Here is a 24,625-nt window from a genome sequence, read left to right on the forward strand (position 1 = left end):
TGTCAGCTTACCGATGGGTATGTGTACCCCTCCTGGCTCCGGCAGATGTGAACCTCGTCCTCTGTCGTTTTCTGATAGACAGGGTTGTCAAAATTGATGCTGTTGATGTTCCTCAGGCGCCAGTTCTTCCAAACGAGGAAACCCCCAAAGGAGATTAAACAAATCAGCACTGGAAAAAAAGAAATCCCAGAAGGCAGGACGTTATTTTCAACCAACCTCTCCTAATTGCTCAGGAGACCACTGGTGACGATGGTGAATATAGCACTATCTATGTGTGGGGGGCTTCACAAAGAACGTACGACAGGCCTGTATCCCAAGAGGCTTACAATCTAAGTACATTACACCTGAGAACCGCTATTAAGGAAATTAATGGAGAATAAAATATGCACCGTGATTTATTTGCTACACCAATACAGTCACACCTCGGGTTACAGCCGCTTCAGGTTGCGTTTTTTCGGGTTGCGGACTGCCGAAACCCGGAAGTACCGGAACAGGTTACTTCCGGGTTTTGGCGGTGGCGCATGCACGGAAGCCCTAAATCGCGCTTTGTGCAGAAGCAACAAATTGCAACCCGTGCGTGCACAGACGTGGGTTGCGAACGTGCATCCTGCATGGATCAGGTTCGCAACCCGAGTATCCACTGTATTATATTTAGTTCAAGAGCATCCTGAGAAGGACTACTGATTTGGGCTTCTGCCTTGCCCGCAACTATTATTATTTATTCTTATTCTTATTCTTATTCCGATTCCATTGATTGATTGATTGATTGATTGATTGAATTTATATACCACCCTATGGCAGGGATCACAGAATAAAATCAAGATATAAAACCACAAAATTAAAAAACAACAACCCAATAGCTTCCCCCAACACACACACAAAAAACACATTATAAATCTGAAGAAGTGTGCATGCACACAAAAGCTTATACCAAGAACAAACTTAGTTGGTCTCTAAGGTGCTACTGGACAATATATATATATAAGAGTATAGGATGTAAATCAGATCAACCCAAGGCCTGGTTAAAAAGGAACGTTTTTTTGCCTGGCGAGGAACTTACCCAGTGGTAGGACAATTGAGAGCGCTGGGGGACCCCCTTGCCTTGCCCCGTCCGTTTCAGCAGCAATGCCATTTCGTGCTGGGGAATAAAGGAAACTTAAAATTAAGCCCTCTCCAGTCTGGAATATTGCAAAAGATGCAGAGGGGAAGGAAGGGGCAACAGGAGAGGAGGAGAATGTGCACCCAAGTTAAGTTTTCCTACGTGCACAGCACTTTGTACTTAGGTGCAAAGGAGCCTTAACAGGAGTGTCACACACTCGGCGAGGCTGGCTGAAACTTAAGCCGCTTACCTTGCTGCGACAGGGTGACCATCGGAGGCGTGGTATGCTCAGAGATGCCTGGGATGAGTTTGCTCAGAACGGTGGGGGCAGCGGCAGGCAGGCGTTCGGTTTCCTGCCTGGGGGCACCGGTTGTGGCAAGCAGCCGGCCCAAAGGTGTGGTTCTCGAGGGAAGCTGCCGAGTTGTTGCGGCAGCAACGGAAGCAGGAGCATCGGGAACAGTGTCTGGGTGGCGGAGACGACAACATATCAATTATCTCTCCAAATAAACACTTTTGCAGTCGTACCTTGGATCCCGAACGCTCCGGAACTCGGGACGTTTTGGCTCTTGAATGCCGCAAACCAGGAAGTGATTGTTCCGGTTTGTGAACGTTCTTTTGGAACCCGGAGCTCCCTGCAGCCAATCAGGAGCCGCGATTTGGTTTTCGAACATTTTGGAAGTTGAATGGACTTCCAGAAAGGATTCTGTTTGACTTGCAAGGTATGATTATACTCGTTTTGTGGAAAGGGGGGTATAGTCGTACCTCGGGTTAAATATGCTTCAGGTTGAGTGTTTTCAGGTTATGCTCCGCGGCGACCCGGAAGTAACGGAATCCGTTAGTTCCAGGTTTCGCTGCTCGCACATGCGCAGATGCTCAAAATGATGTCACACGCATACACAAAAGCAGAGAATTGCGATGACACAGGTTGCGTTCGCTTCAGGATGCGAACGGGGCTCCAGAACGGATCCCGTTCGCATCTAGAGGTACCACTGTAGTCTCTCTCTCTCCCACACACATACACACAGAGATTCATTTTTTACCCCGGCTGCCAGCTGCTCACTGCACAAAGGCTCGCTAACCCATTTTGCCTGCTTACCTGTGCTGCAACTCCTCATGTCTGCGGCCAGGTGCATGCCATCAGGACAGGCACAGGTGTACTTGGCGGAGTGAGCAGTGATTTGCGGGGCAGGGAGACAGAGGTATTGGCAGCCTCCATTGGGAGTTCCGTTCTTCTCACACCAGTTGACACCTGTTAAAAGGCGGGAAAAAGAAGTTGTACAAAGGAGACTCAGGATGGCACAAGTGCCTGCGCAAGTCTTCACCTTCACGAACACAGGAGGAATTCAAGGGGAGCCAGAGGTTATCCTCACTGAATGGCATCTCAAACTGTCAGGCGGCAGATGAACCAACCCCCACGGCAGGTGGCCAGGTACAGACAAGACAAGGAAAAGTCCTTTCCATCTGCTTTTATTCAATATAAACTTGATCAAAACCTTGATTTTAAAATGCCCTAGAACTTTCATATATATATATATATATAATGTCAGGTTGCCCTCAACAACTAGTGAAATGCAGATGGGGCAGATATTCAGCTGTCACCCCCCTAGTGCTGCTTCTTCTTCCTCTTCTTCCTCCTCCTCTCCCATTATTTCCCAGCTTTCCCCCTCATCTGCCTCTGAGCTGTGACCTCCCTCAAACCCCTGCTGTAATTCTGAACTGTCCCCTTCTCTGGAAGGGTCAGGATGGGGAGGCGGCCTCCACTGGTCCTCCTCTGCCCAGTCCCTGACACAAACACTGCGCCTTCCCACCCAGTGGGAGTCCTCCAAGACAGAGCAAAACCACCACTGCTAATAGCGATGGGGCGGAAGCTGTCTAAAGCAGCAGTTCTCAACCTGTGGGTCCCCAGATGTTGTTGGGCTACAACTACCATCATCCCTGAACTCTGGCCTCGCTAGCTAGGGGTGATGGGAGTTGTAGTCCAACAACATCTGGGGACCCACAGGTTGAGAAAGGCTGGTCTAAAGGGCTCTCCTTTTTGGCAGATGAGAAGATGGAGTGACGCTGGCCAAGGGCTAGAGGTAGATGCTGCCGCCCAGGAAGGAATTGAGAAAGACAGCTTATATAGCCCTGCCTTCTGCAGGAAGAAGAAGCCCATACATGGCTGTTCTCCTCCGCTGCAGGAAAATAAGAGGTTTCCCTGGCGGCAGAGTGCAGCGTGCTAAATTGCCCTTACCTGACAGTCCAAAAAGCACAAGGCAAAAGAAAAAAGGTCGGGGAAGAGAGAGAAAAAACACACATTTAGGGATGCAACAGCAGGAAGGCAGTCATGATCAAATACCTTTTGGCTGCCGTACAGAATGAAACAACGTCAGATCCTGGGGTGAATACAGGTCCCCTGCCACCTTGACGATATCGGAGCCAGTCAGGCGGTTGGCGCTGAAAATGGCTTCGTTCATGACATCTGTCCAGAACACTTTATCCTGGGAGAAGATTCAGTGATTTATTTTTTAATGGATTTTTTTGGTTTTCAACAGTAACACCGTGAATATAACCCCCCCCCAAAAAAAAAACCCTGCAAAGCAACACATGGGTAACATATTATTGGCTTGCCAACTCCAAAAATTAACACTAAGATACATGCACGATAGGTTCACAGATTAATTAGTCCTCTCCGTAGAGATGCATGCGCTATAGGGGGATGCAGTAACTCTGCCACCTTATTGATGTGATCAATAAACAAAGACTACATGTCTAAAATGAGGCCATTTCTGAATCTGCCTCACCTCAAAGACTGTGATGGCAAAAGGATGAGCAAGCTTGTCCTCATTCACAAGGATGGTCTTTCTGTTTCTCCCATTCACATCTATGCTGGAGATGGAGTGGAGCTTCGAGTCTACCCAGTAGAGACGCTGGTTGGCCAGATCTAAAGGCAGAAGACAGAAGGTGTCAGAAGTGTCACATGACCAGAGGAACACATCCTTCCATTCATATGAAAGGGAGCAAGCCAAGCATAAAGGTAGTTCAGAACAGAGAACAAGACACACTGGCCAAGAGGCGTTGTAAGTTAGCGCTGCATCTCCAAACGCCTTTGATACTTGCAACAAACTACAGCATACAGCTTTCAGATGAGAAGGGTTCCCTCCAAATCAGACTGCTCTGCTTTATTTAGACCCAAGGGCCAACCCATTCCCAAGAAAGTGTTCTTGGCTTTTGGTCTGCTGGATTTCAGAAACATTTTATCCTAACAATTTCTCAAGAGTGCTTTTGATTACTTTGCCATTGTTTAGAACTCTGCCCCTCAAAAGCCAGGCCTACAAGGGGAAAACGGGTGATTATCTGCACTCAAAAACCTAACTGATCACCTTTACTTTTAACAACTATATACAGTGGTACCTCGGGTTAAGAACTTAATTCGTTCTGGAGGTCCGTTCTTAACCTGAAACTGTTCTTAACCTGAGGTACCACTTTAGCTAATGGGGCCTCCCGCTGCCGAGCAATTTCTGTTCTCATCCTGAAGCAAAGTTCTTAACCCGAGATACTATTTCTGGGTTAGCGGAGTCTGTACCCTGAAGCGTCTGTAACCTGAGGTACCACTGTACTTAAAGGGAAATTCTCACTGCACCTTTTCTCCTCATGCATGACCCCCAAAAATGTTTGAATCCAATTCAGGAGCTTCAGATATTCTTAGGATCAGAGGTTGCTCTGTCCAGCCCACCCCACCCCACCCCCCAGTCCTCATAAATATGCTAAGCCTTGCCTGGCCCTTGTGTTCGTGAATGCGCTCCCTGACTCCATCACTACAACTGAATCAGGGAGGACGACAGCACCGCCAAGCAGTGGGATGCTAATCCAGCTGCAAATGGGTTGCCTAAGAGAGCAAACTTTGCAGCAGCACAAAAGCAGGAAGAGAGAGAGATCAGCCTCGAACAAGCCCACATTTAAACGAAAAAGCAAGTCCTTTGGATCGAGAGCCAACAGTCTTCCTCCAGCCTGCTCTTGTTATTGTCTTCCCTGAGCTATGCAGAGCTTACCCAGAGTTATTCCGTTAGGCCAAAGAATGCCTTCTTTCACCAGAGGGAAGCTGTCCACCCCATTCAGACCACTTTTGGCAATTTTCGCAGACGTTCCCCAGTCAGCCCAGTACATAAACCTAACATGAGGGAAAAACAAACACACAATTTAAGCCAACTCTCGCAGAGCAACATTGTCCTTGGGAGAGTTGACCCTAAGCCCCTCCTCCTCAATGGACAGCACACCTGGCAAAGCGCCCCCCCCTTTTAAATACAAATTTATTTGGTTTTTCAAATTAAAATTTAACAGAGAGATATCAAACATAATAAAAACAAGATTCCTAGGAATCTTCTGGACTTCCATCCTCCCCTTTGTGGGTTCTGTTATTGATCATTTCCTCCCGCATCTTTTATAATACTCCAAATCCTTTACCTCTTCCATTATGTCCAGAATTCACCCTTATAAACTACAAGTGTTATTCCAATCCTACAAACGATTTTAACTGTTTACAATAGTCTTTAAGGTAAGTTATAAATTTTCCCCATTCCTTATTAAAGTTTTGGTCCTCCTGATTTCTAACTCTTCCGGTCATTTAAGCCATTTCAGCAGAGTCCATCAATTTGATCTGCCATTCTTCCCTGATAGGGACTTTATCTTCTTTCCATCTCTGGGCCAGTAACATCCATGCAGCCATGGTCGCATGCTTAGACTATGCATGTAGGCAAAGCCCCTCTCTTGTCCCAAAATGCCATGCTTCTTTTGACCATGGAGAGCCTCTTAAGGAAGCCACAGCCAGCACTATTCTTTTAAAGTCAACATTGCCCTAAAATGCTGTCAGATCCAGCTATCTTTGTATAGTCAGACCACTGGCCCATTCAGTTCAGTGTTGTCTGTGTTAGGCATTGGGACCTGGGGAGTCCTTCAGATGTTACTGGATTCCCCAAATCTCATCAGCCCTAGACAGCATGGCTAAGAACCAAATTGTTGTAGACTTGTAACATCTGCAGAGCCAAAGGTTTGTCATCCTTTCTCTAAAACCTTGGGCAGTGAAAACAGAAGTCTTTTCTCAGCCTAATCTGGAGATGCCAAGAATTGGATCTGGGATTTTTTTTGCATGCAAAGAACGTACATTGACCATTCTCCTTCCTAATCCACTGCTAAGGTCCCATCTCAAAGGTCAACCTCATTCACACATATCTTTTGCCTCTTGCTAGGGCATGTCCCTAGAAACAAGAGCCCGGTTCCTCAACAGACTGGCAAATCCTCGCAGCGTCTCCAAAACATTTAGGGCGGGACATACCCGTGGACTGGATCCACCACGATGGCACACGGCTTGGCGTCAACTTCCTTGATCAGGGTCCTCCTCCTCAAGCCTTCACTGCTGGCCACGGAGATCGTGCCCAGAGCGGAGTCAGCCCAGTAGATGTTGCTGTGCACCCAGTCCACAGCGAGGCCATCTGGGTATTTGATACCACTGTCGATCACAGTGGCATGGTGAGAGTGGTTGTCTGCTTTGTCTATTGGAGTGCTGGAGACATCACAAAGAAACAAAGAATCCCCATTGAAATGAAGAAAGGAGAGGGAGCCATACTTCATGGGATGCAGGATTCCTTGCAGGACTGGTTTTCTCTAAGTAGTTGTGTTTTGGATCACATCTGTGCCCAGATGCGATTTAAAACACAAGTACCACTGAGCCCTGCCAGTTCCAGCCCGCAGTGCACACGTTTCATCTATTTTTACCTGTATATTTTTTTCTGAGAGCTGTCAGACCAGTAGAGTTTGTTGTTGGCTATTTCCATATCTAAAGCCACCGCGTTTTTGAGACGGGGGATGAGGCTGCTGTACTCGCTGCGGTCGAGAGTCATCTTCCTGACCTCATGGCGATTGGTGAAGAAGAGATATGCAATGGTGCCTGGGGAAAGGAGCAAGAAAAGGGATATTGGGAACTCTGTGGCTTTTAAACCTGCTCTCTCAGCTTCCAGAAAGCAACTAAGCAGCTCCAAAGGTCTCCGGGAAGAATTATTACAATTCAATAAGTGGATTTTCCCAGCGTCTAAAGTTCACGAAATAAATAGTTGTTTACTACACATTCCAATTGTCCATGCACTCAAGTCATTTCACAAGTCAGGGTGGATAAAGATTGTTTTTTAAAATCAGATTTTTTAAATTTAAATCAGATTTTTAAAAATTTAAATCGGATTTTTAAAATAAAATGCTTTTGAAGGAAAAATCTCCAAGGTGTGTGGTTTTTTTTTTATAAAGTTTAACTACATCAGTTAACAAACATGGATACATATGCTATAATGTTATTGTTTTAGTTAAATAAACTGTTGAAATTGGTATTAAGGAAATGATTATTTTTCTCCTGCCAATAAAGTACAACAGAAAAGTTGTCCAAATATAAACATTTAACTTACTAAACCTCACAATAATTTCATAATTATTTGTCTATGTATTTCTCATAGTATAACCAAGTCAGTAATGTTTGATGTAACTGTAAAAACTACTCTGAAAATTTATTATTCCAAAAATGAAACCTTCATCTGGTTGTAAATATTATTATACCAGCAAGAATGCCTTTCTGTAAAAATTTGATTTAAATCAAGTCTTACTGACTAGTAATTTAAATCAATTTGATTTAAATCAAACCCACCTTGTCACAAGTTTAAAAAGCATCTTACACTATAATGGACCTAATAAAAAGGGAGGGGGGAGAAAAAGAAGTAAATTTGGGTCCCCAAAATTACATTAAAAAGGAAGGAACTGCAAAAACAAGATTCTGGGGCTGGATGTATTCCCAGGTGAAGGATGGCTCCTGCAGGTACCCTCACTTTTTTGCCACCACCATGCAATGGTTACAAGTAATACTCTAGTGTAGAGCACGCCCAAGACTTACCAATGGCTTTGCAGGCCTTTGTGGTAGGGTCAATCTGATAGCCTTCATTACATTCACACTTATAGCTTCCTTTCAAGTTCACACAAATTTGGCTACAGGTATCAGGGTTGAGACACTCATCGATATCTAGGAAAATCAAGAGAATGATACTCATCGCCTGAAGTTGGTAACGTACGACAATACACTGGGTCTACGAGGCTCAAGTCAGTTTTCTCTACTGCAACCAACCTGCTACTTGCCTGGAACCTCCCAAACAAAGAGGAGCAGGAAGTATCCCATAATGGTCTCGGGCTTTGAATTACTCAGATTTTTTCCACAGTGGCCACCACAAAAAGCATCAGCCTACAGTTCAATGGCCAGGTCTATGGGATTCAACTTAGAACAGCTCGGGGGATCAAGTTACCGAGTTTGTCGCTTATGTGTAAGGGCAGAAAGGCACAATCGATTGTATCTTGCCTGCCTTTTTCTTACAGAGGTGGGACAACGCAGAGCTTTGCCAATGGCATGTTCATCTACAACTTCAGAAGCCACAATCGCAGACATCCTTTCGGAAAGGCCAAATTTTTCAACCTGGGACTGTGGCCTCAGCTGGATGGACTTGGCCAGATCACCAAGCCTTGCTTTTCCCAAAGAAAACATATCATGAGAAACACCATGACCTCCCTGACTCCCATTAACTTTCAACTAGATGACAGATATGAATTACCGTATTTTCCGTGTATAAGACGGGGCTCCATATTTGGGGGGGCTCCAAATTAAGAAAACACCCCTCAGCACTACACGTGTATAAGGCGAGCCCCAATTTTAAACCTAATTTTTTGGTTAAAAAAAAACACCTAGTCTTATACGCGGAAAAATACAGTAATTAGAGGTGCATTAAGAAAGCTGTTGTGGAAAGAGGAAGAAAACTTTCCCATTTACCTTCACATTTTCTTTGGTTAATCAGCTGGAATCCTTCAGGGCATAAACACTCGTACCCAATTTTGAGATCGTTGCATATGTGGGAGCAACCACCCTTATTATCCAAACATTCGTTTGTTCCTGGAAGGGGATAACAAAGAGCTTATAATGATGCTATTCTTAGAGAATGAATGAATGAATGGATGAATCTTTATTTGCGTCAGCCATCTGCCATAGCAAGAAAACAACAATACAATATACAAAGAATAGAAATAAAAAGTCAATTATACAAAATACATTTTGGGGTTTTGAATCAATAGTCAAATACTGGATCTTATTCTGATTGCCCCAGCTAAAAACCTTGCAACCTTTGCTGTCACCTGCTCATCTTGATCTGCCAAGAGAAAGGACACTGTGGCAGTGGTTGGGGTGACCCAGAACAGACAATAAAAGAGGAGTCATTCCTCAAGTCTTTATAAGGAGTGCAAGCCAGAAGGGTATGCGCCACCAATTCAGGACTCTGCCATCTCCACAGGGACATAAGCGTTTTTCGTGTAGAATCTGTTGGAATCGACCCTCTAATATTCTTAGAGAAATTGCTTATGGTCCTAACGAGACTTGTATAAAACAAAGAATATTGACCACCACCCCCCCGCAAAAAGAAGAGATTGATCAAATAATGCCATTTACACAAAGGCCTCCCATCAGTGAGCATTTACGCTGGGTTAGGTAGGGTGGACCTTGTATACTGCAAGAACTTCAAGTTATTACAAATTCAAATAAAATGTGTATGGATTATTTTTAAAAAATTGACTGATATTGTTTCTAATTTGCATCTTTTTTAACCATTGCACTCAGTTGATCACATGAGATGTTGTGAATCACTTTGGGCACAATTTTGTGGAAAAGTGGCGTGCAAATAAAAACACAACGATAAGTGTCAAAGACCAATGAAGAAGATAGCATTGCAAATTTTGCTTCTGCCATGAGCTTGCTGGCGGTGGATGGGGAAAGCCATCACATCTAAAATATGGGGCTTGTAACAGGCTTGTGGTGAGGATTTCTGGTGCGACACACGTACATATTGCAATCGTGTCCCCATTTTCAGGGACCTGCGCCTCCGGGCTCAGCCTGGAAATTCCACGCTGTCCCTTGCAGAAATAGGAGCTCTAGAACTTCAAGTTACTTAAGATGTGCTACACTGGTCTTTCAACTTGGAGCTTCCCATTGGGATCCTCCTGCAGATTTAAAAACTGCTGGGAAGAGTGAAGATTACCCCATCAGAGGCAACTTAGCAATTCATCACAAGAACTATTGCAGTGGGGAAAGCTTCTTTACAGCATCAAGATACAGAAGCTCTCCAAGGATAGGCAAATCTGAACTGGCAACACTAAGGAATGCAACTCAGTCTCAGTGCTGGCGCAGGTCAATCCTTTATTGTGGCATGGAAGAAAAAAGCCTCTGGGTTTTTGACTCACAAAACAACTTCCCTTCCACCTCTTGCACTTTGTAATAAACTTGGGTTTAGTCTGTTTCCACAAGATAACAAGCCACGTACGGGCTCATATCAGCTCCTGCTATTCATTACTGCAGCAGGGAACCTGTTACAGACCACGGCTGAATCTAGAAATTTATTTTAAAATGCTGCGAAAATGCCTTTTTTTAAAAATAGAGAGAGAATTTGCCCTCAGCTCACCATCGCTATCTAGTGTCACATTTGTATAATGCACTTAAAACATTATAAAGATAAAAAGGTAAAGGGCCCCTGGACGGTTAAGTCCAGTTAAAGGCGACTATGGGGTTGCAGCGCTCATCTCGCTTTCAGGCTGAGGGAGCTGGCATTTGTCCGCAGACAGCTTTCTGGGTCATGTGGCCAGCAGGACTAAACTGCTTCTGGGGCAACCGAACACCGTGATGGAAACCAGATCGTACAGAAACACGATTTACCTTCCTGCCACAGTGGTACCTATTTATCTACTTGCGTTGGTATGCTTTTGAACTGCTAGGTTGGCAGAAGCTGGGACAGAGCAACAGGAGCTCACTCTGTCATGGGGATTTGAACTGCCGACCTTCTGATTGGCAAGCCCAAGAGGCTCAGTGATTTAGACCACAGTGCCAACCACGTCCCACATAATTTGCGGCTGTATACCCAAGTCCCAGATGTACGGCAATACATCACTTTCATAGAATCGTAGTGTTGGAAGTCCAAGCCAGAGGAGATGTGAGGCTGCCTTCTTACAGCACACCAACAGAGACAAGTATTAAAAATTCTTACGGCACTCCTTGAGGGGCTCATCCGACCAATCCCTGCAGTCTTTCTTCCCATTGCAGACCTTGTCCATAGTGATACATTCTCCAGAATGGCACTTGAATATGTTTGGTCCTTCACAGGTTGTCACTGTTACGAAATTAAGAAAGCACCTTTTTAATTCCGTCATTGCATTTCGGACCAATTTCCTTTTCAGTAGCCCTGGGAAAGCTACTGTAGCTTGAGGAAGGGTCTGGGAATGCTTACAACACTTGCTTGGAAATAAGCCCCATGGAATTGAGTGAGCCAAGCAAGGAAATACAGGGCTTGGGCAGTCAATCCCTCAAAACACACCTCGCCTTCCCTCTGGGTTGCTGAGCTAGTGTTGGCTTTCGGACCGCAGCAAAGTTTTCCCTTCTTCACAGGGAAGAAATAAGAACCTAATAGGGGAAAGCTTTGCGAGAAGGGCGGCTGTTCTGAGTTCCTACTTCTAAATCCAGTTGTTTTAGAGTGCAATCCTAGCGATATCTACTCAGAAATAAGTCCAATTTAACTCAAGGGGCCTTACTCCCAAGCAAACAGGTGTAGCATTGCAGCAATTCTGGAAGTAAGCTCTGTTAAACACACTATGGCTTGCTTCCACGTAAGCATGCAAAGGCTGGGGCTGCAAATAGTCTGTCCTGTTTTTTTCCATGTTCTGCAACTCGATCCTATGCTTGTATATTGGGAAGCGAGATTAAATGGCTAGAATACAGCTGGTCATCTATATAAGCACAGGGCCTGTTGCCTTAGGATCACTGCTGAGACTTACAGGTGGGAAGAAAACAATCCAACCAAGCCCTAACTGGTTCCTAAGTCCAACAGTTAAAACAGCTTCTAAGGTGAAAAAAAGCACCAAGCCAGAAAGAGGGAAGCAGTGCGAGGAGAGAAGCAAATTCTTCTTCCGCTTGCAAACTCTGCTCAACATTAACAGCTCGAGAGCTGCACTGCTGTGTAAAATGTTACATATAAAAATCAATCATCTCTCAGATTCTCATAGCAGAAACCTGCTGCTGCTTGCTATTAAATGACTTTCTGGGGGTTATTTTTGTCCCACTAATGCCACCATAACGTAAATGGCACCATCTCATTTAAGCAGACAGAAATCTTAAGGAGATTTCTCGACAGTCACTGAGCAGACAAGAGAATATGAGCAGACTAAAGGATCTTTACTTGAAGAGGAAGAATTTTAAACAAAGAGCTGGGATGATTGAGTAAAACATCTTAATTTAAATGGGGGGGGAGAGCTTTAGATCTCATTTTAAGGGTGTGGCCTATAATCGGGTCGATGTAGTAGTTGTCACAGCAGTGCTGACTCATGCCAGGCTTCAGGTCTGCCCTAGGCCCACAAAACCTGTCTGGGTTACATACCGTTGACACAGCCAACCTCGTCACTCCTGTCTTTGCAGTCAATCTCCTTGTTACACTGCAGGCTCCCATGGATGCAAGTACCATCATTGCACTGAAATTCATCTGGGCGGCATGTGACTTTAGCTGGGGGGGGGGGGAGAGAAGCAGAGACTTAGAGAGAGCACCACTATGCTGAGATTTTAATCACCCAACAGCCTAACTCTTCACAGTGTAGAGTTTAATATGATTCCACATCACAATAGCTGCCCATGTTGTGAAAGGCATCCCAACAGTGTGCGAACTGCTGGCCCTAACTGTGGGCAGCAGTGAACAGAAAGCAGTAAGCGCCATCACTGTACCAAGTGCAAAATGATGCACATCCACCTTAACCTCTCATTCATCCCTACAACAATTCAAAGTGTTGGTGCTGACCTTTAAAGCCCTGAACGGCCTTGGCCCAGTATACCTGAAGGAGCGTCTCCACCCCCGTCATTATGCCCAGACACTGAGGTCCAGCTCCGAGGGCCTTCTGGCATTTCCCTCCCTGTGAGAAGTGAGGTTACAGGGAACCAGGCAGAGGGCCTTCTCGGTAGTGGCACCCGCCCTGTGGAACACCCTCCCACCAGATCTCAAGGAAATAAACAACTTATCTGACTTTTAGAAGACATCTGAAGGCAGCCCTGCTTAGGAAAGTTTACAATTACAATGTCTGATGTCTTATCATATTTTTATTATTTTGTTGCGAGCCGCCCAGAGTGACTGGGGAAACCCAGCCAGATGAGCGGGGTATAAATAATAATAATAATAATAATTATTATTATTATTATTATCATCATCATCATCATCATCATCATCATCATCATCATCATCATCTCTGGAAAGCCAATATAGGAACACTACGGTACCCAGAACTTACCACAGTCTGCCTCGTCTGAGTTGTCTGCACAATCAAAACCCCCATCGCACTGCCATTTCTGATGGATGCATTCACCACTTCCGCAGTGGAACTCCAGCGGAGAGCAAGGATTGTCCTTCTCCAGCTTCCCACAATGCTCGGGCGACTCATCCGACCCATCCTTGCAGTCCGCATCTTTGTCGCAGGCCCAGAGCTTGGGAATGCACTCTGAGCTGTTGCAGTGAAACATTTCAGGGCTGCAGGTCGGGCCAGAGCAGCCTTCTTCATCGCTGCCGTCCTCGCAGTCGCGGTCTTCATCGCAGACAAAACTCAGAGCAATGCAGTTCCCATCTTTGCACTGGAACTCGCTGTCGGCACAATGTTTAGGGGCTGCAAGGGCAAAACACAAGAACGTCAAGTCATGTTCTGTGCCTGCAGGCTGGGTCATTGGCTGCCCTTTTAAAAACAGCATGATCAATACACAAATGGCTTTTACCAAGTAACAAACGACTTATTATTTATTGAATTTATATGCCGCCCTATACCCAGGGGTCTCAGGGTGGTTCACAGAACAAAATCAAGATATAAAACCACAAAATACATAATAAAAATAAAAATAAAAGCAACAACCCAATAGCCCCCTCCCCCCCAAAAAAACCACATTTTAAAAGGGCATAGGATGTAAATCAGATCAACCAAAGGCCTGGTTAAAAACGAACATTTTTGCCCAGCGCCTAAAGGTATATAATGAAAGCGCCAGGTGAACTTCCCTGGGGAGAACATTCCACAGATGGGGAGCCACTGCAGAGAAGGCCCTGTTCTTGTGTTGCCACCCTCCGGACCTCTCGAAGAGAAGGCACACGAAGGAGGGCCTCAGAAGATGATCTCAGGGTCCAGGTAGGTTCAAATGGAAAGAGGCGGTCCTTAAGGTATTGCAGTCCTAACTTAGGGGCATTACAGTCTAAACTGATTCATTTAGATCTTTCCCAACTGCCTTTCAGTTAAAATTTCCAAGGTGGTTGAAAGGGAAGGACAGTGAGGGGTGTATACAAGCTACTGCAGCTATAGGCACTAGAACAGGCTTCCTCAACCTCGCCCCTCCAGCTATTTCTGGCCTACAACTCCCATGATCCCTAGCTAGCAGGACCAGTGGTTAGGGATCCTGGGAATTGTAGTCTCAAAAAACATCTGAAGGGCTGAGGTTGAGGAAGCCTGCACTAGAAGACAACAGATTAATCTTAATTGCTTCCCTTTGGTAGTTTTTTCTCAGTTTCAAAAAAAAAAAAAAAAAGTACCCAAAAAGGGAAATCATGGGTTTGGAGGTCTGGCTGCTATATCTGTTTTCCTAGACTACAACAGGACAGAATAGATGAAGTTCTGTGCTATGGAAGCAACTCTTGAAAAGCAATGTGAAAGCTTTAATTGAGCGGCTACAGACAGGCAAAGAGAGAAGGTCTTCTATTTGCCAATAAAGATTACTGGTCACGCAGAGGCTCTAGGCTGCCAATTCAGTTACAGGCAATAGGCCTTGATGTAGAAGAACTGGTCAATTGCTTCAAATTTCACAGTGTTATTGCAGCATGGGTTTTTACAATGCTAGTCTCCAAACCCAGCCTGAATCCAGAGAGAGGAGCAGAATCCAGGAGTTTTGCCCACCATTTCCCATCCCCTTGACCTTGCCCGACACTTTGGTAAAGCTCCTTTACTAACACAGAGCTGAAAAAGCCCACAGAGTCTGACTTACGGCAGTTTTCTTCATCGGAGGCATTCTCACAATCAATCTGCGAGTCACACCGCCAGGACATATCAATGCACCGATTGATGCGGCCGCCACAGCTGAACTGCCCTGGCTCACAGGTCACGGACTCTGCAAAAGACAAGTCAGACGTTAAAATGCCACCTCAGTATTGCCAGCGTTGGACTGGGGCTCTGTGCCTGCTCTTACATGGATGGCACAGAGCCATCAAGCAGTTATGGGGCACTACAATGTCCGCTACATGTCAGCCTCTGCTAGGAAGAGAGAAAACCAATATGTCAATGGGCAAGTGCAAGCTACAGGAGGGCTGTCAAGCTCACCTGTGCCAAAAGTCCAAGGCTCACATAACATGAAACAGAGTACTCCTGCCACATCAGCACACAATTGCCAAATTCCACTTCCACCCCCTTGTATTGTACATACAGTGGTACCTCTGGTTACGAACTTAATTCGTTCCGGAGGTCCGTTCTTAACCTGAAACTGCTCTTAACTTGGGGTACCACTTTAGCTAATGGGGCTTCCCGCTGCCGCTGGCACGCGATTTCTCTTCTCATCCTGGGGCAAAGTTCTTATCCCGAGGTACTACTTCCGGGTTAGCAGAGTCTGTAACCCGAAGCGTTTGTAACCCAAGATACCACTGTATTGTGACTGGGCCAGGGGCAGAAGAGAGGTGCAATTTTCTTCCTGTTGCATCCAAACACAGCAAGCGGATACACTCCCCCTATTTCTGGCATGATTTTTGCATCCTTCCTTTGGGGACTTTTAAACCCCCCACAGGACCCCCATGCATCTCCACTCAACCCTTTAATACTAAACCATCTCGGATAAAAACAAACTTTGCTGTTGATCAGATTGTTTCTGCTTTACCTTAGGGCGTGTGCACACAACAGACAAAGCAATGTATTCATTTCTCTCCCTTTGGCAACCCCCTGAACCTTGTGAATAGCTGTTTCCTAAGGAACCCATAGGGACGCGGGTGGCGCTGTGGGTTAAACCACAGAGCCTAGGACTTGCCGATCAGAAGGTTGGTGGTTCGAATCCCCATGACGGGGTGAGCTCCCGTTGCTCGGTCCCTGCTCCTGCCAACCTAGCAGTTCAAAAGCACGTCAAAGTGCAAGTAGATAAATAGGTACCGCTCCGGCAGGAAGGTAAACGGCATTTCTGTGCGCTGCTCTGGTTTGCCAGAAGCGGCTTAGTCATGCTGGCCACATGCTGGGGAGGGAGAGAAAAGAAATGGCCGCCATTCTTGTTATTCCTTCCTTATGTCTGAACGGAATCAGGTTGCTGACCAAGAGAGATGCTGAGGTCATTGGAAAGACCTTTCGACACCAATCCATTTGACACAAAAAGAAGGCTTGAGGCACCTGGACCAATCTCTCATGACTTTCAAGGCGCCCCAAGACACTTTGCTGTTTTGCTGCAACAGACGAGCATGGAAACTAATCGAATAAATCCACTGTTGCTTTGAGTCAATAGCACATAGCTCACATCTCTCAACAATCCCTCGAACGCCCAATGGAAATCCAAATGCCTAGCATTTAAGCCATGATGTCCCATGGTTTAGAATTTTCACAGTGTGGTGATGCTGCTCAAAGTGGACTCCCTAGCTGCAAGGCTGCAGCCTCATATGTCAAAGTAAGTCCGTTCCAAGGCAAGGCATACCTGCCCCAGTGTGATTTAAGGTAGAAAGTTAAAAAAAAGGTAAAAGATCCTTGGGTGGTTAAGTCCAGTCAAAGGGAACTATGGGGTGCAGCGCTCATCTCACTTTCAGGCCAAGGGAGCGGGCGTTTGTCCACAGACAGCTTCCTGGGTCTTGTGGCCAGCATGACTAAACCGCTTCTGGCGCAACAGGACACTGTGACGGAAGCCAGAGCGCACGGAAACGCTGTTTACCTTCCCGCCACAGCAGTACCTATTTATCTACTTGCACTGGCGTGATTTCGAACTGCTAGGTTGGCAGGAGGTGCGACAGAGCAACGGGAGCTCACCCTGTTATGGGGATTCGAACCGCCGACCTTCCGATCGGCAAGCCCAAAGAGGCTCAGAGGTTTAGACCACAGCGCCACCCGGGTTCCCAGTAAGGAAAAGCTAACAGGTCTCTCCACAAACTTGGCTTTCAAAAATTCCTATTTCACCTGGCAGTTAAGTTAGTCACCCACCCTCAATCCAAGTCTTGCTTTCTTCATCTACATCCCACGGGGGTGCGGAAGAGACTGCTCAAAGGGTTTAAGGAGGTTGGAGCATGATCTACAAGACTAGAAGCCCTTAAGTGTTCCAGTATTGGCAGGGTCAACGAAAACCCGGAGTGTTTTCTTACACGCACACAGAGGTTTTCCCTCTGCTCCCTCCTACGCAGGATGATTTGGGAGAGGGGGCGGGGAGTCAATAATAGTCAACTTACTGCAGGCATCCAAGGATTCATCAGAGCCATCCTGGCATTCAGCCTTGCCATCACATATCCATTTGTAAGGGATGCATTCGCCATTCCCGCACTGGAACTCCTTCCTGCTACACTTCTCCACACCTGCAAGAGAGAAGCAAGCAACATCGCTAGCCACCAGAAAGGCCAGTGAAACAATGATCTCATAGGATCTCCCACTGCTACAATCAGAGTGTAAATTGTGCCAACATAATACCTTGATAAGAGCCAACGAACTGAAGCACAACCCTTGATAAGCTTGAGGCAGTTTGTGGCTGGCTCCCTGGAACAGACGCAGTAGCGTCTCAAATTTCAGCGGCGCCCTCTGCGACGCCAAACTCTGACACACACCCTGCCTCTCACCTGCCGTTGTGCGTCGCAACAGCGGCGCCGGTCAAGGTGCCCCAGAGGTTCGGCACCTTGTGCAACCAAACCGGTCATGCTCCCTGAGATCTGCCTTTGCCAGATGGTTAGGAGGTTGTCTTCTCCTGGTGGAGTTACTCTCTGTCTAAAGGAGTAGGTATGTAGCTTGGGGCTAGTTCTGGATCCTTTTGTGTTGCTTGAGTGTCAGGTGGCCTCAGTGGGGCAGAAAGCCTTCTACCAGCTGCACCCCTATTTGGACAGCCTAACTTCTGCCATCTATGCTCTGGTAACCTCTAGGTTAGATTCCTGCAAAACATTATATGTAGGGCTGCCTCTGGAGACAGTTCAGAAGTTTCATCTGGTGCAGAATTCAGAAGCCACATTGCTCACTGGGGGCAAGATGGTATGAGCATAGTGGCTCCCCATTTGTGGAATGCTTTCCCCAGGAAGGCTCACCTGCAGCCTTCATCATACACCTTTAGGTGCCAGGTGAAAACATTCCTCTGCAACCAGGCTTTTGGCTGATTAACATCTTATACCCTTTTAAATGTGTTTGTGATTTTTGGCTGAAGGGCAGTACAGACGTACCTTGGTTGCCGAACGCCTTGGAACTTGGAACGTTTCAAAAACCGGAAGTGAGCGTTCCAGTTTTTGAACGATTTTCGGAAGCCAAACATCTAAGTGCGGCTTCCGATTGGCCACAGGAACTTCCTGCAGCCAATCAGAAGCCGTGCTTTGGTTTCCAAACGTTTTGGAAGTCGAACCGACTTTTGGAACAGATTCTGTTCAACTTCCAAAGTATGACTGTATACAAATTTAATAAATAGTAACAGCAGCAAAAATGACGACGATACAACAAGCAATGTCTTCATTGTATTGTGGGATAACCCAACTCTACACTACAAGAACTCAGACTTGGACTTCTTCACAACAAGAAGTACACTTCTAATATGTAGCTACAGACAGCAACCACCACTTCCAACTTTAGACATGAGTGTTTAAAGAAAAGATAATCCAGCTCCGGTCACTTCAGATAAAGGGGAAATACCTTAAAAACTCAAATAAGGAATGTAAACTCATTCTGCAAGATGAGCCGCTTTAGAAACTTGACAGTTTCCAGAAAGAAGAAGGGACATAAGCTCTATCGTGCAGCTAACATCTTAAAGAAGATTTTGCTGGTTGTGATGGGAGCTTCAGAGCAGCATGCCCAGCAAAACATGCTTCTGTGTTTCAGAGGCTGTTTTTTAAATACCTACTTACGGCTGCAGGTAGACACGGCAGCAAAATAAACAGCTGGCATGGAGAAGCTGTGTACATTTGCCCTGCCACGTATAAAGCTTTCAAACATAACTAGCAGGAGCCGCAGGCTTTTTCGTGTGGAAATTGTAAAATTTAACCAGACACTCCAATCTGGGCCATCCTGACCCAATTATCATAAAAAATTAACCTGGCCCTGGGCCCCTCTGATCATCCTATTTTATAGGGTTTTTGCAGGGAATCATCAAAGGGGCTAGAATCAAAGTGATGATATGGCTGTATCTCACCCATGGACATCCCTAGAGTCCACAAAAATGACCTTGTATTTAAGGTAAAAGGTAAAGGGACCCCTGACAGTTAAGTCCAGTTGCGAACGACTCTGGGGTTGCAGCGCTCATCTCACTTTATTGGCCGAGGGAGCCGGCATTTGTCCGCAGACAGTTTTTCCAGGTCATGTGGCCAGCATGACTAAGCCGCTTCTGGCGAAACCAGAGCAGTGCACGGAAACGCCGTTTACGTTCCCGCCGGAGCGGTACATATTTATCTACTTGCACTGGCATGCTTTCGAACTGCTAGGTTGGCAGGAGCAGAGACCGAGCAATGAGCGCTCACCCCATCGCGGGGATTCGAAACACCGACCTTTTGAGCGGCAAGCCCAAGGCTCAGTGGTTTAGACCACTGCGCCACCTGTGTCCTGACCTTGTATTTAGATATTAACTAAAGGTGGGGATGGGAATTATGAACCCCTGAAGAGCCATTGCCAGCTAGATGGACCAATGATCTGACTCAAGGCAAGGCAATTCCTATGTTTACTCAGAAATAAATTCCGCTCATCCACTGGGGCATATTTCCAACTGAAGATGCACATAACTGAAGCCGTTGCATAAGTGATCTTCCTTTGCACATCCTTGCATGTGTGTATACTTTGCCTATGAGCAGATGTAGTTCTCGGTGGGCTTCATGGCGAGAGGTTCAGAACTGTGCCTTTAGCTCTGTTTCGCTGAAAACCAGCAAGCTATAATCCTTAAAACAGGATGCCCGGCTCAGGAAACATGCTTATTTCAAAACAAGGAAAACTAATTAAACTGGTCGCTCTCTTTTTAGGCGATTTAAATCCATTCGCTTTGCACAAGGTTTTCTGCCAGTGTCAGCAAGGCAAGTAGGGGAGAGGAGGAGATTCAGTCGAAATATTGGCCCACCCTCCTCTCTCCACTCTCCGCTATTAGCATAAGACAGAATTGACAGGCCGATGGGAGGTCCCAGCACTTTTACAGCTTTCAACGGATATTTGCACAGGACTCTTGCTCAGCAAACAGCTCTCTCCATCAGCAGAGTTAAAAAGAACAAACAAGGATATCCTCTCTACAAGCAGCGCACGCAACCATATAGGGACACACCCAGTTTTATCGCTAATCGGGCCTCTCCCATTTTGCACTTTTGCCGGAGACAAAGGATTCTGAAAGAGAGAGAACCATTTCACACATCTGCATTTAAGCCTCAGCTGAAATACAAGAGTGGTTTGGGGTTTTTTGGGTGGGCTATTCAAAGCATCTGCATGCTTGATCCTTCCTGTTCTTACTTATCCCTGGTGCTCAGATACAGACCAATTCTGCACAACATAAAAAATAACAACAATTGGCTTGCCTTACATTTGAACGGCATGTGCTGAATGTTATCTAAATCTAAATCGTTATCTGCAAATGTTTGTCCTTTATTGAGGAGATGTAGGAAAAGAGAAAAGGTCAACAAGAGAAAGCCTGAAGGAATTTGCTGCAACTGTTTGTCAGAAACTTCATTAATAAGGCAAATAGGTCAGGGCAAGCGTGGTTAAACATCCACACTGATCTAGAATTTTTTTTAGGGGTGGTTGGCTTTTGCTGCCCAACTCCCCATGGGACTCTATAGAGTCCCATAAGTCCATGATGGGTCACAGATGAATAGATGGAGGCAGGAGGCCATGAAAGCAAGACAGATCTTCATTTTTCTGTTGCAACAGAGTTCCCTCTCCGGGCAAGAAGGAAAGAGAGACCCAGAACCAAGAAGAAACTTCTCTTTTAAGGGTTTCCAGGACATCCCCCCTACAAACAGAAATTACATCACACCTAAGGTGAGGTCACTGTGGCTCACGCAGGCCAAGGGGCGGTTTAGCAAGTTTCACAGAGTTCCAGAAAGTTTGCACAAAACATTAGCATTTGATAAGACAATCGGGATGCCCAGGTCAGGCATTCCTCAATGCAGAGAATCTGGGCAAACAATGACAATTAATAAAAAGGAGGTTCATAGATATAGGAGAGGAATCCCTTCAGGAACTTCCCCTGATTGCTATCTGCCTCTGTGTTCTCAAGCAAGGGAGATTAAGGAGGGAGAGGAAATATTGAGAGTCATTAGGAGAGCCAAGATGGCTTTTGGATTGCTCTCCTGTAGTATTTTAGACATGTGGTTTATAATACTTATGTACAGTGGTACCTCTGGTTACGAACTTAATTCGTACGGGAGGTCCGTTCTTAACCTGAAACCGTTCTTAACCTGAGGTACCACTTTAGCTAATGGGGCCTCCTGCTGCGGCGCAATTTCTCTTCTCATCCTGAGGTAAAGTTCTTTACCCGAGGTACTACTTCCAGGTTAGTGGAGTCTGTAACCCGAAGTGTTTGTAACCCAACACTGTATCTGTGTTTACCTTGCGCAATTATCAATATTTATTCTATATTTGAGACCTTTGAATTCCTATAAAAACACGCAGCCTTCTCCAAGGAAAGGTGTCAAGAATAGCTAGAAACTGAAATCACATGCCTCTCCCATGCCCCAAATACCACTTGGGAGCCAGGCGCCATAATTGGCAAAACACACCCAGTGCCTCCTTGCTCACTTGCCCCATTAACCCATCCTTTCTATAACCTTTTGGCTGGACCACAGTCAACACCAGCATTGCCTCACAGGTTGAGCAAAGATGGCAGGAGACAAGAAAGATGGAGGGAGGGGAGATGCGACAGAGAAGGTGCTGGAGGAAATCCGAGAGAGAAGATAAAGGGCCAGTTTTTTTGTTTTTTTAAAAAAATAAGGCCCATGTTTTTAAAATAACAATGCAACCAGAAATAGTAAATGGAGGGTGCAGGAGAAGGAAGCTGTTCTAGGAGGAAAATGGTGTAGGGAGCAGGGAGGAAGGGTGAAGGAAAACTAGAATGGAGAGGGAGAGTTCAAAATACACCCAAAAACCAAGGTCTGTGCACATATATGAAAGATGAGTTCGTCGCCAAGAGGAAATTGTTGTGGGAAAGAATTTAGCAAATTCTAAAGAGGGATTAGATATGAACAGAAGAATGACATCAGTAACGTCAAGCTCCTTGGTGCCAGTCACCACTTGCCACCATTTCATGAATGGCTCTGCCTCTGCGCCACCATTTTGCGATTGGTGGGCCTCAGTAATTTTCTGTCCTCTCACGTGGGGCTTGAGGGTAATGGGTTTTGAGACCCCTGAACCCTAGCAAAGACTGAAGTACCAAGGATAATTATTCAGTAATTTTGAACAAGCGGAGTTGGCAGCTATAGTACCAAAATGCACTGCTAAATCCAGCCATTTATCCTTAATCTCAGGGGAAGGAGAGAAATCCTGTTAGATTATGCTTGGCTCTCAGGTCCATCAGGGAACTGGATTGGTAAACTCGAGGGAGTTGTAGGAACAACTTAATTTGCACATATTCATGAACAGGGGAAGCAAGGTCTTGTTAACATGAAACGTAAAACATCTGGGCCGACCCTTGAAACATTACTGTGGAAAACCCAAATCCGCCCGGCCCTGTTTTTATTTGGTTGAAATTTACAGTATTTCCAATTCTGTCACTTCTTGGTCCCCTTACATTTTCAAAGTCTTCTCCTTGCATACAGACCAGGAACTTTTCCTTACACAAATGGATGTGAGGGTCCTTGGTTACTCTTAAAAACCCACAGACTAAAACTCATGAAATTCATGTGGCCCATACATAGTTGGCTTTTTATGTTCATTTCCCCCCTTTTCTTTTTTAAAAGCGTACCAGAGTCATGAGCTTCGAGTTGCATTGATCACAAGGTGACAGTAAATGAAAGCAAAAAGAGGTTTCTTTCTGCTGGAAGGTGACCCCGGGCTGTTGTCTGACCACAACAAGTCACCCAATCCAAGTCTGGAAGTTTTCAGTGGTTAGTGGTGTACTGGGCATGGGTGAGCTCAAATATCACCTGATCTAACCTCAAAGCTGTTGTAAGAATGAGTCAAGAACGTACAGCATAGGCACATACGGCCCCCGATTTTAACCACGGGTATTGGAAGAGATTTGAATCCAGGGAAGTACAGTTAGGATTCTAGACTCCAAGAAGTAGCAAAAGCACCAATATGTTGCCCTACCCAAAGCGAAACAGTGGTACCTTGGTTGTTGAACTTAATCCGTTCCAGAAGTCTGTTTGACTTCCGAAAACATTCATAAACCAAGGCGCTGCTTCCGATTGGCTGCAGGAGCTTCCTGCACTCAATCGGAAGCTGCAGAAGCAGCGTTGGACGTTCAGGTTCCAAAGAACGTTTGCAAACCAGAACACTCACTTCCGGGTTTGCAGCGTTCGGGAGCCAAAACGTATGAGTACCAAGGCGTTCGACAACCAAGGTACGACTGTACAAGCTGCTAACTAAGAAGTATCGCTCTTGACAACAAATGGCTGGAGTATGCATCATAAGAGGTCAGACCAACCTCTCTACCTAGCACACATAACATGCAAACAGGAAGGCCACACCATTTACGATGGTCTCTGCATCACAGCGTGGTTTGGGCAGGGCAGATGGATCGGCATTCCTGCTTCTTCTTCACAATTACCCATTTCCTCCTTTGATTCTAGGGCTAGCAACATTCCTCGGAGGGTTGAGAGAAGGTTGACCAGGAGCAACTTGCAAACATTGATTGCTGCTCAGGATGAAGGTGGGAAAAGGGAACCTGTTAGTGCAAAAACACCTGGGAGGCACCAGACTGGAGAGGACTTAAAGAGGAAGCCATGCTCTGGGAGTCGCACCTTAATATTACCAGAATGGCGAAAAGGGGTTTCAAAGTGAAGTTTCTCTACAATGTCCAACAACCTCCTTTTGCAAACATGACTGAAGTTCACAGCAAAGTTTTTAAAGCAAATACCCAGGACGCAGCCAAACCTGGTGCTACCGTCCTTCAGAACTTTGCTCCCAAGGGGGCAGAAACGCTGTCCCTCAATAATTAACAGCTGCATGGCAGGAGATATGCTGCCTTTCACATTAAAAGACGGACATGCAACTATGAAAACTTTGCACGGTGTTAAGCTTTTGGAATAACAGCAAGGATCTAGGTCACTCCTAATGGGAGTGATGCCATTCATTTCTACATCGGTTCGGCGTCTTGTATAACCA

General features: G+C 45.8%; 1 protein-coding gene across 1 annotated transcript in view; it reads right to left on the bottom strand.

Annotated features, from left to right (window-relative positions):
- LDLR (low density lipoprotein receptor) overlaps window positions 1–24,625 on the bottom strand; it is a 33,112-nt gene that overhangs the window by 5,987 nt on the left and 2,500 nt on the right. The window contains exons 2-17 of the mRNA XM_083482964.1: window positions 17,596–17,718; window positions 15,183–15,305; window positions 13,460–13,828; window positions 12,565–12,687; window positions 11,182–11,304; window positions 8,928–9,047; window positions 8,007–8,132; window positions 6,851–7,022; window positions 6,411–6,638; window positions 5,131–5,249; window positions 3,883–4,022; window positions 3,438–3,579; window positions 2,196–2,348; window positions 1,350–1,562; window positions 1,061–1,138; window positions 12–169 (exon numbers count right to left, since the gene is read on the bottom strand). Of these exons, the coding sequence (XP_083339090.1) occupies window positions 12–169; window positions 1,061–1,138; window positions 1,350–1,562; window positions 2,196–2,348; window positions 3,438–3,579; window positions 3,883–4,022; window positions 5,131–5,249; window positions 6,411–6,638; window positions 6,851–7,022; window positions 8,007–8,132; window positions 8,928–9,047; window positions 11,182–11,304; window positions 12,565–12,687; window positions 13,460–13,828; window positions 15,183–15,305; window positions 17,596–17,718 (2,510 nt within the window). The remainder of the gene's footprint in view (window positions 1–11; window positions 170–1,060; window positions 1,139–1,349; window positions 1,563–2,195; window positions 2,349–3,437; window positions 3,580–3,882; window positions 4,023–5,130; window positions 5,250–6,410; window positions 6,639–6,850; window positions 7,023–8,006; window positions 8,133–8,927; window positions 9,048–11,181; window positions 11,305–12,564; window positions 12,688–13,459; window positions 13,829–15,182; window positions 15,306–17,595; window positions 17,719–24,625) is intronic.

The sequence above is a fragment of the Podarcis liolepis genome (genome assembly GCF_965112155.1).
Source record: "Podarcis liolepis genome assembly, chromosome: 17".
NCBI lineage: Eukaryota > Metazoa > Chordata > Lepidosauria > Squamata > Lacertidae > Podarcis > Podarcis liolepis.